General features: G+C 39.3%; 1 protein-coding gene across 1 annotated transcript in view; it reads left to right on the top strand.

Annotated features, from left to right (window-relative positions):
- Positions 1-18,455, top strand: part of LOC127447536 (protein TANC1-like) — a 257,213-nt gene that overhangs the window by 83,592 nt on the left and 155,166 nt on the right. The window contains exon 4 of the mRNA XM_051709485.1: positions 15,883-15,975. Coding sequence (XP_051565445.1) covers positions 15,883-15,975 — 93 coding nt within the window. The remainder of the gene's footprint in view (positions 1-15,882; positions 15,976-18,455) is intronic.

The raw sequence follows: 18,455 nt of genomic DNA, 5'->3' as shown, positions 1-18,455 counted from the left end.
GATTAAATTATTTCATTTTTGGGTAAACTATCACTTTAAAATCTTCCTCATATGCTGAGAAATTGGGAGGAGATCTGTCTGTGTGTTTGTGGGTGGGACAGAGATCTAAGAAGATCTTTGGATCTTCACAAGGAGGTGTTGAAAACAGCAGGAAAGATGGCAGAATTCTCATCTCAGCTCACACACAGCGCTTTCCCTCAGCTGGAGGAGATGCCTGTCTGTGCTGGTCGGATCTGCCGCAGGGCAAGATCGTGGTACCGGATGACATCGCTGAGAGCGGCTGCTACTGTGAGAAACTGAACTCCAGGAGTCTGTTTCTCTGATATGGGCCTCAGGGCACTTCCTCATATCTCTCACATTTGAGCTCACTTTTAATCATTATTTCATTATAGTTTTTTGGAACCCGAAATGCTCTCATCCACTCTTCTTCATGCAGCTAAGCATATTTGGAATTACACAAATGTGCAATTAGTGAATCTTTGAACCCATTTCCACCTGTTTCGGGTGGTCCGATCACATGTGGTCAGCCCTAAATACAGGTCTGAACGAGGTCTAAAACGTTTTGTGATCGGATCACAAAAACCACATATGAATGTGGTCAAAAACGCATGTGACCACATTGCATTTTAAGTGTAAACACTAATCCTTCCTGTATGCGTCCCGGCAGCAGTGAAGCGCCACCCCCTCACCTGTCAATCAACCGCTGCGCTAAAACAAGAGTTTAAACGTAGCCGTTTATGAGCGGCTTTAAAAGGAAATAACCGTCCGATCGGAAAATGTAAAAAAGTTAATACATCCAACATCACAAGAGCTTCACGGATCTTCTTCAGTGTGTCTGATATCAACACAGATGACAAGCACGAACACCTGAAGCTCCTTTAATACAGGTAATACACTAAAATAGCGCATAATTCTACTTGACGTTACATTTCAACCGCATGTGGGAGAAACAGCGCACCGTTTTTTTTTTTGCACTTTCTTACTCTTTTCTGACTTTGTAAGCACTTTAATATCGTGCATTAACACATTGAAAGAGTGATTGATGTATGTCGTCATGAAACCATGAGACCCTCCCCTCCAAATCTGAACACAAGTGGTCACAGGAGACGCATTTAAGTGACCAGGTGTAAACCGCGATGTGTCTCACCTGACCATGTGTGATCGGATCACCCGAGACGCATCATAATAACAGGTGGGAACGGGGTCTTTAGAGCTGAATGTATAATATGCTCAGCTCATTAACCTCACGTTTTGAGTGCTTTGAGTATGTGTAACACTATAGAGAACAGAGCTGCACACATACAGTAAGTTCAGTGAGCAGCGTGTGCAGACTGTTAATTTATTTAAATTGCAGCCCTTACGATTTGATAATCACACTACGTCATATTGCGATTTCGATTTTAATTCCGATTAATCGTTCAGCCATTGTGACCACATCTATCCATTTTTTCTTATAACACATAAGCTGTATTCCTAAACAACTTGTATATTGGTATATTCCTTACACAAAGCTATAGTATGACTTCAGAAGACTTGGAATATAACACACAAGCCGTATGGACCACTTTTATGTTCTTTTATGTCTTTTCGATCATCGCAGTTGTGGTCACATTGAACTATGTGTGGAAAAAAGGGCTTTAAAGTGTCAAAATTCTTCAAAATATGTACTTTAGGCATGTGCTGGTATCAAATTTTCATATGGTGCTAATTGCTTAAGCTTTTATTGCGGTATACAGTATTATTGCGCTATTGTAGTACATTACAAAACAGATTGAAAGATAAACAGACTTTATTGTTGTTTTAATGACAAGTATTTTTGCTTTTTTCAAACACCAAAATTGGTTTAAAAGTTTAAAATTAAAATATCACGTAGAGAATAACTTTGAAAAAGCACCTTTAACATTTAAGAAGCTAAATGAACTGTTAAATAAATACACACAAAAACATTAATAAATAAATATGTGAAAAAAATATAAAGTGGTCACTTTGTCTTAAAATATTCCCACACTTCAGACTTTACTCTTTTAATAATAAAAGGTTGGAGGTGTTTCTCCTTCAGCAGTGCTTTTTGTTCACATATTGTTTTTTTGTTTACATTCTCAATCTCCATATATATTATGAAACATTAAAGTTGGTGTAAGCGATTTTTTTTCATGGAAAGGTATGCAAAATAATGTCCTACTCCCTGAGAGATATTACTGCAATAAGTGTTGTAAGATACCTCACCAGTCTCTGTGAAAGCTCTAGACTCTGTAAACGGCAAACAAAAATGTGTCCGCGGACAATGACTCCTTCGACCTGTCAGTCATTTTACACATTCTCATAGTATTGTAGTTGCAGTGAATTATTGAGGCTTACTTCTATGTTGAAGCCATGTTGTTCATAACATTTGTCAGTTAAGGGTGCTGTTTTGCTGATGTTGTTTTTAACAAACATTTCTTCATGATTTCTGTCTCAATAAAGCTAATGTGGTATCTTTGGAGTGCGAGTTTTGGAAAGAGGGGGCGTGGCTAATCCAACGGCTCAGTCTTGTGGAAGTACAATTGCTAAAATCGCTTGCAGCACCTTTAATCAATTATAATAAACCATCTGTAAATATGCATGACCGAATGACCAAATGTGCATTTTCTGGTGAACTATTCCAAAATGATTCTTCTCCAACGATATCCAAAACTCTTTGGGAGGTATAGTGATACGGGTTCAGCCAAATTCAAACCGTAAACACTTTACAAGCTGCTATTGGAATCCAGCTTTCTTCATCAGCTCACACTCAAAGCTTCATTAGCTCAGTCCTGTAACTCATTTCCTCACAGTTGAAGTAATAACGTTGAACTGTGCTGATCCAATTTTAATCTAAACAGCAATTTCCCCCCAAACCAGCGTGGAGTTACTGATTCTATTAAAGCCATATCATATGGGGCTGACCTGTATTATGTGGTGCTTTCATCAGGAGAGAGAAGCAACATCTGTTTCCTGAGGTCGACTCATCCTGGGATGGTGTCATTGCTTTGATTTTTGGTTATTACCTCATACGCTTAGACTCCGTGGTGCCTACTAGTGGAGGGTCTGGGTCATTACTTCACTGCCTTTAGAACCTCTAACAGTCCATGCTTAGTTCTACTGATACTGTACACTGAAGAAAAATATGACTAGTAAGATTGACTTAATTTTTATTTTGTGAGTTTTTGCTACAGGGAAATTATATTCATCAAATACAGAAACATTTCACTTTGCATTGTCTCCACTACTGCATTCACCATCAGCTTGAACAACTGGCTTACACCAACAGGAGTTTTGAAAACTCTGGATTTGTACGGACGAAGCGTCATACAAAAAGAATTTGCCCCATATCTCTGTGATTTAACCATATAGGGCCTTAAAAATGAAGACACAAAAGGAAAGTTGGTTCTCAACGGGATATTCTACTGGATTTTAAGATATATTTAATACTTCTGGAGTTTGGGGGCCTGGGTAGCTCAGCGAGTATTGACGTTGACTACCACACCTGGAGTCATGAGTTAGAATCCAGGGTGTGCTGAGTGACTCCAGTCAGGTCTCCTAAGCAACCAAATTGGCCCAGTTGCTAGGGAGGGTAGAGTCACATGGGGTAACCTCCTCGGGGTCACTTTAATGTGTGGTTCTTGCTCTCGGTGGGGCGCGTGGTGAGTTGTGTGTGGATGCCGTGGAGAATAGCGTGAAGCCTCCACGCGCTACGTCTCCACGGTAACGCGCTCAACAAGCCACATGATAAGATGCACGGGTTGACGGTCTCAGACGCGGAGGCAACTGAGATTCGTCCTCCGCCACCCGGATTGCGGCGAGTCACTGCCACCACGAGGACTTAAAAGCACATTGGGAATTGGGCATTCCAAATTGGGGAGAAAAGGGGAGGAAAAAAAACACACACAAAAAATAATACTTCTGGAGTTTTAGGCACTACAACTTTGGATAAACAAAAACAACATTAGTGTTTTTTCCCCAATTTGTGAACTAACTGATTTTAGAAATTGACCTACCTATCTCTGTGTAAAAATACAATAATGATGCTGCCACCTTTCTTTACACTGCAAACTATCAGCTGCACCTGTGGCAGGTTGAACTTCCTCAGCTGGCGTAGGAAGTACAACCTCTGCTGGGCCTTTTTCACAGTGGAGTCAATGTGGGTCTCCCACTTCAGGTCCTGTGAGATGGTAGTGCCGAGGTACCTGAATGACTCTACTGCCACAGTGCTGTTTGGAATGGTTAGGGGGGTCAATGTTGGGGTGTTCCTCTAAAAGTCCACAATCATCTCCACCATTTTGTTCAGCTTCAGGTTGTTTTGACAGCACCAGTGAGCCAGCCGTTCAACCTCCCTTCTGTATACAGACTTATCGTCATCTTGGTTGAGGCTGATGACAGTTGTGTCGTCTGCAAACTTCAGGAGCTTGACAGAGGGGTCCTTGGCGGTGCAGTCATACAGGGAGAAGAGTAGTGGGGAGAGCACACATCCCTGGGGGGAACCAGTGCTGATTGTACATGTGCTGGAAGTTAATTTCCCCTATCTCACTAGCTGCTGCCTGTCCGTCAGAAAGCTGGTGATCCACTGACAGATAGATGTGGGGACAGAGAGTTGGTGTAATTTAGTCCGAAGAATAGCTGGGATGAAGGTGTTGAAAGCCGAACTGAAGTCCACAAAAAGTATCCTTGCATATGTCCCTGGTCTGTCCAGATGTCGCAGGATATGATGCAATCCCATATTGACTGCATCATCCACAGATCTGTTTGCTCGATAAGAAAATTGAAGGGGATCTAGAAAGGGTCCAGTGATGTCCTTCAGGTGGGCCAACACCAGTCTCTCAAATGACTTCATGACCACAGACATCAGAGTGATGGGTCTTTAGTAATTAAGTAATGTGATTTTGGGTTTATTTGGGACAGGGATAATGGTGGAGCGTTTGACGCAGCATGGGACTTCACACTGCTCCAGTAATCTATTGAAGATTTGTGTGAAGATGGGGGCCAGCTGGTCAGCACAGGATTTTAGACAAGTGGATGAAACACCATCTGGGCCCTGTGCTTTCCTTGTCTTTTGTTTTTGGAAGACATGGCACACCTCTTCTTCACAGATCTTAAGTGCAGGTTGAGTAGCAGGAGGGGGGAGGAGGGGGGTTGCAGGAGGTGTTGGTGTTTGTGTGAAGTGAAGGTCAGAGTGGGTGTGGAGTGTGAGATTGGGCCTTTCAAATCTGCAGTAGAACACATTCAGGTCATCAGCCAGTTGTTGGTCCACTACAGTGTTGGGGGTGGGAGTCCTGTAGTTAGTAAGTTGTTTCAGGCCACTTCACACTGATGCAGGGTCGTAAGCTGAAAACTTGTTTTTCAGTTTATCAGAATAGCTTCTTTTAGCCACTTGGATTTCCTTATTCAGTGTGTTCCTGGCCTGATTGTACAAGACTTTATCCCAACTTCTGTAAGCATCCTCTTTTGCCCGATGAAGCTGCCTGAGCTCTGCTGTAAACCATGGTTTGTCATTATTGTATGTTAAATAAGTCCTAGTAGGAATGCACATATCCTCACAGAAACTGATATATGATGTCACAGTATCTGTGAGCTCATCCAGATTGGTGTCTGCAGCCTCAAAAACACTCCAATCAGTGCAGTCAAAGCAGGCTTGTAGTTCCAGCTCTGCTTCATTGATCCATCTTTTTTACAGTCTTTACCACAGATTTAGCTGTAAGGTTTATGCAAATGTATCTTCTATGGGATAAACGTACAGCTCCCTGCCCTAATCCAAGTGTATGCAGGGAGGTATAATTTTTTTTTTTTTTTTTTTTTTTTTTAATAGTTTGAGCAGAAGGTATGGCGTGTTTGAGCTGGATAGAGTTAGCAGATGTTGAGATGGTCGTCAGAGGAGATAAGATGCCTTTTTCAGGAAGCCGGTTTGCGAAAGGATTTATACGAGAGGTTTAGTGCTCTAAGATACATTTTCCTTAGACATGTTACTTAGATTAATACAGCGTGTTTGTTTGACTGTTACCAAAGCTCAGATTCAAAGTATTGAGTGTGTTTGTGTATGAAAGATTTTGTGTATTTGAAGATCCAGCTGTATTGCTTTTATTCATTGATTTGCTTCAGTCATCACTCAAAAATGTTCACAGAAGTCTCTCTGTGCCCATTTTATGTATTACAACGTTTTAGTAAAACATGAAGGTAATTATTGCTGTTTATTACTGTTATAATGGTGTATATAAATGGAAATTATTAAAACATTGTTCCTTGTGTTCATTTAGTGAAAACAATGTGGAAAACATAATTGTTTTTAAATAGATTTTACTCTATTTTACTACAGGCTACAATGGCTGTTTGGTTGAAATTATTCCTCAATACCTTCACTTCATCTGACCTGTCTGAATGTAACCCAGTTCTAGCCTAGATATTCTAAACTCTTATTGACGGTATGAACCTTTTCCCCTTTTTCTCCCAATTTGGAATGGCCAATTCCCAATGTGCTTTTAAGTCCTCGTGGTCACGTAGTGATTCGCCTCAGTCCGGGTGGTGGAGGATGAATCCCAGTTGACTCCACGTCTGAGATCGTCAACCCGAGCATCTTATCACGTGGCTTGTTGAGCGCGTTGCCATGGAGACATAGCGTGTGTGGAGGCTTCACGCCACCCACCGCGGCATCCACGCTCAACTCACCATGCACCCAACCGAGAACGAGCCACATTATAGCGCCCACGAGGAGTTTACCCCATGTGACTCTACCCTCCCTAGCAACCGGGCCAATTTGGTTGCTTAGGAGACCTGGCTGGAGTCACTCAGCACTCCCTGGGATTCAAACTAGCGAACTAGCAAACTCCAGGGGTGGTAGCCGGTGTCTTTACCACTGAATAATATATTAGTTTTAAAAGAATAATTAATGCAAGTGCTTTTATAAAATAATAAGCTTCACATTTCTGTTTTTAAACTCTCTGAAAATTGGCCCCATTCACTTCCATTGTAAGTGCCTCATTGTAACCTCGATTTTTGCATTTTTAATTTTTTTTTGTAAAGAAAAGGAGAGAGTCAAAATGAATTTTTGTGGTAATAAAAATTATGCCACAAATGCTGTTGATTGAGCTTAACTTATATTGAACTGGAAGATGTTTTGTATTAGTTGTTTTTTCAGTCTAGAACATTCCATCATGTTTTACATTCACATTTATGCATTTTGCAGATGCTTACAGTGCATTCAGGGTATACATTTTATCAGCTTGTGTGTTCCCAGGGAATCAAACCCATGATCTTTGCATTGCGAGTGCCATGCTGTACCAGTTGAGCTACAGGAGCCCATATCAGAAAGCCCATACCCACATTCACTGGCTAACTTTAGCTATTTAGGTCCATCCTGTTAGCTTCCATTCTGTTAATTTTCTCTCAATTGTGTAAATAAATAATTTATAATTAATACAATTTAAGTGCCTGAACTTGACCACAGCATATTTCTGAAAGTCTTATTTATCCTTTTATTGAAATACTCCCTTAAATTACAGCACAAGTATATTCATTAAGTTACAGAGTTCAAAAGGTACTGCATAACAGGATGAGCTGGGTAATTACATGGTGGATTAGAGCAGTGGTTCTCAACCTTTTTGACTCCAAGGCCCCCCACTGTCCAAGACAATATTTGAAGGCCCCCTCGCCCGAAACTAGATGTGTCTAATTAAAATAATTAATCATGGATCATTTTTGATTCTAGAAGTTGCAGAAAGAGTCTGTTTATAATTTGTAGGCATACATCTTTATGCATTTGAATTAAGTAGGATTATTGTAATTATTTTAATTGTTCTTATTTTAAATTAATTTTAAGTAATTTTGAGGCCCCCTTGGAAGTGTGCTGAGGCCCCCTAGTGGGTCCCGTTCCCTGGTTGAGAACCACTGGATTAGAGGACAGATTGGCATATGTGGAGTTTGTGTGTGGTATTCACTGGCCAACCCAATAAAACAACCTCAAAGCAGATATTTATGAAGGCCCCTCTGTTTAATATTTCACATCACAAAAGTGAACCTTTAACTGTGAATGTCATATCCGTCCGATTGCATAATTTCACAGAAGGCTTATATCTGAGAGTGAAAGAGCAGATTTGTCATGCCGTTCTCTTTCATTCCGTGGCTTTTGTTGTCCATAGAGAAGATGTAGTGTCAGGGGAGAAACACTCAAATGTGAGCGAATCTTTCTTAAAGAGGGTTTTAGACTGTGCTTAATGTCTTTTAAAGTGTGTGTATTCCAGAGTTCCACATATCCCCTGCCTCTTGCATGTTCATTTTATTAAATGTGATCATGCTTTCAGTTACCAGTAATAATGTAGTACACTCATGTCCATTCCTCAGTATTCTGCAGTAGGGATGCACCGATGTATCGTATTGTATGTATTTATTCGCCAATTATTGACCAATATGAAAACAAAGATATGAAAAACAGGTGGTTCATTTATAGTTAATTATCATCACACTTCATAAAATCTCTTTGAATTCAAATGCACAATCCAGAAATAATAATAGCCACAATATGTAGAAGGGTTGGCACCCCTAACAACATGTAATATTTAATTTTTATTCTTTCCTGTTCTCATATTAAAGAGGAAAACCTTCGATACCAACGTGAAAGTTGTGAAAGTGGCACTTACCTAAACATGATGAGGTAAAACCATCCAAAACGCTTTGAAACCAGCAAACTTTGACTTCTGAGACATTGGTATGGTATCCTTTAAGGCTGCATGGTTGATTGAGTTAAAATTTAAATCGCAATATGTTCTTGCGGGATTACGAAAGCTTGAAAGGCTGCGTTTAAAAATAGACTGCAATCAGCGCTTCAGTCAGCATTGTGTAAGCAGGCGGCGCCCTCTAGCGGTCTGGACAGCATTTTCCATTATCCATTACACCACTATAAAACGTAAAATGCGTTTTGTTCCTTTGGTAACTTTTTATTTTTCATGATGTGGTTGACATTTCTGTAGAATTGCCCAACATATGCATAATATGAATTTGTGATGTTCTATTGTATACAGTACAAACATGTAAAATGTGAGTTCGGTTGTTTTGAACTGCAAAACAGAAATGCAAAAATGTTTTAGAAGTAAAAAAATATCCCTTTTCATCAATCATCACACTATGATATTTAGTTATGTTTCAATATTTAAAAAATCTTTTTAATTTTCTATTTATCTTTCATTGTGGCTCTCAAAATTTTGGCCTATCATGTGTTCAAAAGATCCAATCCACGTTAGAACAAAAGCTTTTGTACCTGGCAAATTATTGCTCAATAGGTTTTTGCTAAAATCGGTATTGGCCAAACATTTTGCAGATTTCCCCCCAAATTCAGTGTAGAAAACAAAACTATAAGCACACCTTCAAAACTGCCATTCTTTATGTTCATTTGCACATCATTTATCCACAAACAAATCTTTTTTTTTTTTTTGCTAATATGATTATAAAATTAGATCCTTTTAATGTTTTTGCTCCCAAAAGTGTTTTGTTCAAGCCTTTAGAAGTCCTGAAGTATTATTACAGAGCTGAGAGAAATAGTCTCTCTCTCTCTCTTGTTCTTTTTCTGAATTATATATTCGTGGCTCTCTTATTTGCATGCACCTTAGATCAGACAGGTGCAAAAGAAGATCCATCTCACAGGGTGTCCATTACTGGTTGTTTTCACCTGAAACTGAGAGAGAGAATATAAGTATGTCACCACTAACTTGGAAAAAACATTTCCCAACAAAAAGTTTTCAACAAATAACCTTTTGCCATAGACAAAATGGAGTGAATTGCAAAGGGTTGTTTTATTTGCATGCATATAATATGAATAAAGTAGGAAGTTAAATTTTATGGAAACCGAAATTGAATTCTGTCCTTGTGCACATCATTTGCATTTCACTGCATGTGTCCATAGATGGCAGTATATATCAGGCAGAAATGCTTACAATTAAAAGTGAAAGGTTGTATAATGTTTGTACTGGGGTAAGAAGAACACATTGTAGCATATCAACAAGAATTTAATATTAAATATAGCACAAACACACACACACACACACACTATATATATACATACACTACCGGTCAAAGGTCTTTAAACACTTACACTCCTTTATTATATATATATATATATATATATATATATATATATATATATATATTTTTTTTTTTTTTTTACATTTTAGAATAATAGTAAAGTCATCAAAACTATAGAATAACATAAATGGAACAATGGGAATTATGTTGTGACTAAATAAAATCCAAAATAAATCAAAACTGTTATATTTTAGCACCTTCAAAGTAGTCACACATTGCCTAGAATTTGCAGACATGAACTTCAGATCAGAAGATTTATATATATATAAATTATTATCATTGCTGTAGTTAATGCATCATAGAGCACCATTATATATCATACAGCATAATATTTAATTGAGCATAATGGAAGCCATGGCAATGATTACAGTTTTCAGTGTTTATTGGGCAAGATACTTTAAATGCATCATTTTTTATTATTAATTTGTATAATTACTCATTAGTTGCTCTTTCAAGCCTCAGAAGACTTCATTTAGCTGTTCTCAGTGATGTTTCATTTAAGTATCAACTTTCTTAGAAGTAAAAATAGACACAAATGAGTCAATGGCTGACATACAGTATGAGTATAGAGCAGGGGTCTTCAACCATTTTCAAGTCAAGGACCCCTTGGTGGGTAGAGAGATGGAGCCGGGACCCCCATTACATATTGGGCAGTGGTAGCTCAGTGGTTAAGGCTCTGGGTTACTGATCAGAAGGTCAGGGGTTCAAGCCCCAGCACCACCAAGATGCCACTGTTGGGCCCTTGAGCAAGGCCCTTGACCCTATCTGCTCCAGGGGCGCCGTATCATGGCTGACCCTGCACTCTGACCCCAGCCTAGCTGGGATATGTGAAAAAAAGAAGAATTTCACTGTATATGTGCAAATGTATAATGTGATAAATAAAGAAAATTATTAATTAAATTATTAATTATTGTATAAAATTGAGTGTTGTGTTTAATGCCTGTAAAAAACGTGTATGTAGACTACCATATTATTGTATGTACATACTTCATGATGTTTACTTGCATGATGCAAAGCCATTGAAATAATCATTAAATGCTGCCCTGCTGAAAAGACAAAAACCAGCATATGCTCATTGGCTGGTTTTAGCTGGTCGCCCAGCCTGGTTATAGTTGGTCATGCTGGTCATGCTGTTTTTTTTTTTCTTTCTTCTTTCTCCCCAATTTGGAATGCCCAATTCCCAATGCACCCTCGTGGTGGCGTAGTGACTCGCCTCATCCGGGTGGCGGAGGATGAATCTCAGTTGCCTCCGCGTCTGACACCGTCAATCCGTGCATCTTATCATGTGTCTTGTTGAGCACGTTATCGCGGAGACATAGCACGTGTGGAGGCTTCACGCTATTCTCCGCGGCATCCACGCACAACTCACCACGTGCCCCATCGAGAGCGAAAACCACACAATATAGTGACCACATGGAGGTTACCCCATGTGACTCTACCCTCTCTAGCAACCGGGCCAATTTGGTTGCTTAGGAGACCTGGCTGGAGTCACTCAAGCATGCCCTGGATTCGAACTTGCGACTCCAGGGGTGGTAGTCAGCGTCTTTTTACTCGCTGAGCTACCCAGGCCCCCCGGTCATGCTGGTTTTAAAGGGGTTTTGAATACTTTTTTTAGCTGATCATGCTGATCTTAGCTGGTCAGGCTAGTCTTAGCTGGTCAGGGTGATCTTAGCCTGTCTCCCAGCCTGGCCAAGCTGGTTCAAGCTGGGAGGCTAGCTGGGCTCCCTGCCTGACCAGCTATAAAGTGTTCAAAACCCCTCTAAAACCAGCTAACTGACCACCCTGGCAAGGCTGTGCGACCAGTTAAAACAACCAGCCAGCTTAGGCTGGTTTTAGCTGGTCGTTTCAGCAGGGTCTGCAACATTTTTGACATGAAGTGAAATGTTTTATTTTCCTTGTTAATCCCTGTGCCAAACCTCCTCCAAATAGAAAGAAAATAACAGACAGACAATCAGACAGACAGACCCTGTCCATGCAGAATAAAACAACTTTTATAATGTTACTGAAATGGAGTCTTCATCTCATATGAGTGGTCAATTTTATACATATATTTCAAAATTACTGTTCATTTCATTGAGTGAAAATTTGTGTGTGTGGAACATTAAGGACGGTGTGTGCCATCTTGATAATCTCAACGGTAACTATTTATTTACACTAGGCAAGTAGGTGTAGGTATTGTTCTGAAAGCAAAAAGCAAGTTATAATAAAAGGAACTATAGGCTGTCATCTGCTCAAACGCACAGCACGACCAACGCAAAGCAGACACGTTTACTCACGCGACCCTCCACTGCAGCGCTGCTAAACCTGATGTGCGTCTCACTTTGAGTGGCTCATGATGAGCAGTAGTTGCATGAATGGTTTGTCCGGGCTGCGTGCTTCTGCTGACTAGCGCTGTTTTGACGCACTTTAATATTTGTCATGCAGCTGTGAAGGACTGCAATATGTCAATAGACTATAATTCATACTCCTCTCTCTCGTTATCACTCGTGTGCGAGTGAGCGATTATTACAAATGCCAAAGGTGGATCAAACAATATTTTGCGGATCCCCTGCGGTACCAAACGGTGTTGCGGATCCCATGTTGAAGACCCTTGGTATAGAGCCTTACAATTAATACGGAGAGCATAGCTCAGATAATTTAGTTTCAAAATTAATTGCTGAGAAATGTTTGATTACATTTTTTCTTTGGAATAACATGCACCAATAAATCCAACTTTATCTCATAAAATCATGTTAATATACCTACATTTTTGCTAGATGATTTATACGTCGCTTGTTGTACGTATTGGTGAAATGAACACTAGAGGCGCTACAAGAACAGTGACTCATTCACTTTTAAACAAAACACGAGTAAAATATCAGATTTTCACACGTGTCATATAAGCACCACAGAAGGATGTGGTTGCTTCAGCGATGCCGTTTTTCATCTTACATTTGCTTTTATGACACTATCGGTTAGTATTAAGTTTAAGAAATTTAGAATTTAACTAGCTTTTAGCATCACACAGTGGAAATTTCACCCTGGAACTGCTGTGATTTGTGTGAGAACCACATAATATCATTTTGCAAAAGTGTTGCTACTGCCATGTAATTTTTATGAGATCAGACTGATTAAATCATGCACAGTAAGACCAAGATTGTGCATTTAGAAAGCATATAGGGTCCATTTTGATTTGATGTTAACTTGTATCATCACTTCACGAGTAAAGGACAGTTTTATGTGACCTGTATGACTGTCTGTACACACATCACCATCTAATTTCTCATATCGGAGTGCAGCATTTTCTCCCTGGAGGTCAAAGTCATATAACTGTGTGCCTCTGAAGAATCTATAGCAGATTTAAAGTCAGCCTGATGAATCTCTCTGGTAGATTTATGGGCTCCTGTTGCTCGTGGCTGTACGTTCCTCCATGACTTTATTTGGTCAGATCTTCCACAGGCTGTCGCAGTCTTTCATCTCAGTAGGGGTTTCCAGGTAAACAGAGGAGTGTACTTAAAACTACAAGCTTTATGGAGGTCTAGGAGTATTTGAAGAGCGCTCTCTTTATTTTAGAAGCTCTGGGGGGCAGGACAGCTCAACAAAGAGGAATTTGCCCCTTCAGGATGGCATAACCTGCATAAATGTGAAGAGCATTCCATTCATTTCTTAGGGTGTAGACAGGATGCTTTCTTGCATTCAAACAGCTAGATGCAGTGCAGCCACTGGAGTCACTTGACACTTAAAAACACTGCGACATGATGCAAAGATCAGAGACGTCCATCTGTGTTTACATAGACCAACAATTTAAAAATAGTGCAGAGAAATGCAAGAGCTAATCCTGTATGAACGGCCCCTCACCTTAGTTTGAATGCCAGGTCCAAGCTTAAATTTTGACTCTTTAAGTTCCCAATATTCTCGTGCACACCCGAGTTTGGAAAACCATTTTTACAGCAACCAAATGAACCAAACTCAAAATTGACTGTATTTACTTTCTTAATGCACATTCCTGTTCTTATTGAGTATGATTATTTGTTGCACATTACATTGTCCCTTTAAGCTCTGAAGGGTTTTTTAAAGATTTCCTGTTTCGGTGGCATGCCCAAAATTAAAGGCTAATTACTCTAAATAAAAACCAAAGAGGGTCATTTTTTTTTATTTATTTTTTTTTTGATGATATAGATTATGATAAATTATGAGACTCTCAGCCTAAGAAACTGCTGAAAAATCACAAAAAAGCTTGAGCCAAAAATCTACTTTTTTCTGATCTGAGATTATATATCTCGGAGTATAAATAAGGTAGCTCAGAAAAACTTTTGTTTTGTTTCTAATCATGTCACCTGTAACTGAGCAATATTTTGTGTTGATACGACAAAGTAATCAAAAGTTCTCAGTTTATATTAAGTACAATTATTTATCCTAGTGTTTAAAAACATCTCCAAGTGTCCAAAAACCTCTCCAAACAAATAAAACATAATAATTGTACATAAGAGGTACTGTAATTACACATGAAAATACAACAATGAAAGGTATGCTCTCTCTCCAAAGCATGTAGGCATGATTAATGAGATCTCATTCAGTTCCATTCTGTGTCATTTGAGTCATCATTTAGTCTGTGTCATGTACTTGGCGTCATCTCCTCGTGGCCACATGTAATTACAGTGAACAATCCTCTCTGCCCATATTTGGATGACTTCCACCTCTGGTTGCATCTATCTGAATCCTAAAACTATTGGTTTAGCGTTCCATGATGCTGGAAAACGTACTACATAATTACCGATGAAGTCATCTGATCCAGGAAAGCTAACATGTTTTTAGCTAGATAGCATATTGTGCTTCGTGTGGATTATCTAATGGTCTATGCATCCTATTACGTTTTGTGTGGGCTCGTTTTAACGGGAATCCCCTTCACTAAGTAATGGTATGTGATATTTTATGTTATGTTTTTTTTCTTGTGAAGTTATAAGCGAAAATGCGGCTTATAAGCAACACCTGTTGACATATACAAAGACATATACTTAGCTATTATTCACAATGTTTTTGTCTGTGAGTAAAACAAATAGGCTGGTTGTAGTCTGTTCTTTGAGAGCTTTCCAATGATATATGACACATGGCTATTTGATCAGTTTGATGTTTTTACTGATTACAATAATATGTACAGTACAAAATGATTAATAAATTATCATAATGGGACACTTCTGATTTGTCTGCAAATTTCAAAGCACTTGTTCAGTTTTGGTCATAATGCCTACATGAATTGTAAAGTAGAGCGTCTAAGCTTTCAAACGATACCTATTTTGTGTTGGTCAGGACTGAAGTTATTCATATTTTGATTTTCTTTTTTTCTCGGCAGGCCAATCCGAGCTTAAAGGGTTAAAGGGGAAAAAAAAGGTCAATATTTTACTAATTCATTTTTCGGCTGACAATATCACCAAGCACCCTTTTCAGATTTATTTTAGATAAAATGGGTTCTGAACGCTGTTTAATGATGACTTGGTATATTTTTATTCATTGATCTGTCTGTGTGCACATGTGGATAAAAACATTAGAGGTGGAGAGCAAGATTTGGTGAAGAAACACACACAGTATCAGAAAACAATCTCACACCCGTCTGATTTGCTAAGAGGCAAATTGCGCTGGTTTCCTGCTGTAGTTTACATTCCCAGACCTGCTGAGATTGTTGCAGCAGCCAGCATGTGCAGCAAGAGTGTGTGTGCTGCCAACAGAAGTCACACACTTTTGCTGCTTTCTTTTAGAAGTGTTTACTTTGGATCTTACATTTTGGTTCATTATATAGTTCTGTATTTCTGTGTTTCTGTTTTAAAGGACCCATTAGAAAGCCTAAATTTGTGGAAAGTCCACGTGTTCCTGGAGATGCCATCACATCATCCTTGAGGAAGGTGGCTGACACTGCGACTGGTGAGTGACTGCTGTTGTTGTTCTTTTCAGAATCAGAGAGAGTAAGAGAGAGTATGTGGATGTATACTGTTGGCTCTCTCAAAATGTGTGCAGTTTAATTGTGTATGCAATTACACGTGTGTACTGTGTATTGCCATTTCCAGGTTAGGGTGTAGCGGAGTTCCTATACTAAGTTTGAATAGAGTTGCCAGTGTTGTCTTAAGCAGCTGTTTGTGTTTTTGTGTATGCTTAGAGCTCAAATAAATCTTTAGCTACATATTAAACCGAGGTTTGGTCATCATGTTTGTGTGGTAGAGATTCTTACTGTTGTGTGTGTGTGTGTGTGTGTGTGTGTATGTATGTATGTGTGTGTGTTTGTGAGAGAGAGAGAGAGAGAGAGAGAGAGAGAGATCAGAGCTTTTCTAAACAGATGTGTTGAGCAGGGTGGCGCCAGTCGAATGCCAGCTGTCTGTGCCAGTGTATCACACTGATCATGTGATGTCATCAAAAGCCGTCCGCACAGCAGGGTGGTCAGAGAAGGCTGACAACGCTAAAGCGAGAGTTGATTGTTATGTACTGTAGTGTAGTATTAGTAGTACACACTATATACTGTATATACCTTATAATGGCTTCTATGTTCTAAATGTAAAAGAATGCAGCAGTGGTTGACCAATTTGGGTTTTTCAATGGCCTATGCTGACAGACAGAAGGTTGACAGGTGTTCAAAATATATATAATGCACATATATATATATATATATATATATATATATATATATATATATATATATATATATATATATATACACTGTATGGATATATTAGTGCTGTCAGTTGATTAAATGTATAATTGCGATTAATCAGATTTTAAAAGTGCTGAAATTTGACACTATACAGTTGTGCTCAAAAGTTTGCATACCCTTGGAGAATTGATAATATATGTACCATTTTTAAAGAAAACATGGGTGAGCAGGCAAAACACATTTCTTTTATTTCTTATGGGATTCATATTCAACTGTAGGTTATAACAGAATGGCACAATCATAAAACAAAACATGGCAAAAAATGAAATGACCCCTGTTCAAAAGTCTTCATACCCTTAGTTCTTAATACTGTGTATTGCCCCCTTTAGCATCAATGACAGTGTGCAGTCTTTTGTAATAGTTGTCTATGAGGCCCCAAATTCTTGCAGGTGGTATAGCTGCCCATTCGTCTTGGCAAAATTTCTCCAGGTCATGCAGGTCATGCAAAGTCTTTGGTCATCTTGCATGAACCATACGTTTGAGATCTCCCCAGAGTGGCTCGATGATATTAAGGTCAGGAGACTGTGATGGCCACTCCAGAACCTTCACCTTTTTCTGCTGTAACCACTGGAGGGTCAACTTGGCCTTGTGCTTAGGGTCATTGTCGTGCTGGCAAGTCCAAGAGCGTCCTATGCACAGCTTTCGTGCAGAAGAATGCAAATTGTCTGCCAGTATTTTCTGATAACATGCTGCATTCATCTTGCCATCAATTTTCACAAGATTCCCCGTGCCTTTAGAGCTCACACACCCCCAAAACATCAGTGAACCACCACCATGCTTCACAGTGGGGATGGTATTCTTTTCACTATAGGACTTGTTGACCCCTCTCCAAACATAGCGCTTATGGTTGTGGCCATAAAGCTCTATTTTGGTCTCGTCACTCCAAATTACAGTGTGCCAGAAGCTGTGAGGTGTGTCAAGGTGTTGTCGGGCATATTGTAACCGGGCTTTTTTGTGGCATTGGCGCAGTAAAGGCTTCTTTCTGGCAACTCGACCATGCAGCTCATTTTTGTTCAAGTATCGTCGTATTGTGCTCCTTGAAACAACCACACCGTCTTTTTCCAGAGCAGCCTGTATTTCTCCTGAGGTTACCTGTGGGTTTTTCTTTGTATCCTGAACAATTCTTCTGGCAGTTGTGGCTGAAATCTTTCTTGGTCTACCTGACCTTGGCTTGGTATCAAGAGATCCCTGAATTTTCCACTTCTTAATAAGTGATTGAACAGTACTGACTGGCATTTTCAAGGCTTTGGATATCTTTTTATATCCTTTTCCATCTTTATAAAGTTCCATTACCTTGTTACGCAGGTCTTTTGACAGTTCTTTTCTGCTCCCCATGGCTCAGTATCTAGCCTGCTCAGTGCATCCACGTGAGAGCTAACAAACTCATTGACTATTTATACACAGACACTAATTGCAATTTAAACATTATCCTTTAATTGCCATTTAAACCTGTGTGTGTCACCTTGTGTGTCTGTAACAAGGCCAAACATTCAAGGGTATGTAAACTTTTGATCAGGGTCATTTGGGTGATTTCTGTTATCATTATGATTTAAAAAGGAGCCAAACAACTATGTGATAATAAATGGATCATATGATCACTATCCTTAAATAAAAGACAGTTTTTTTGCATGATCAGTCATATTTTTCAAAATCAATGCCAAAATTTCACAATTTCTGGGTATGCAAACTTTTGAGCACA

This window comes from Myxocyprinus asiaticus, chromosome 10 (genome assembly GCF_019703515.2).
Source record: "Myxocyprinus asiaticus isolate MX2 ecotype Aquarium Trade chromosome 10, UBuf_Myxa_2, whole genome shotgun sequence".
NCBI classification, from domain to species: Eukaryota; Metazoa; Chordata; class Actinopteri; order Cypriniformes; family Catostomidae; genus Myxocyprinus; species Myxocyprinus asiaticus.
This window is presented reverse-complemented; position numbering and strand designations above follow the sequence as displayed.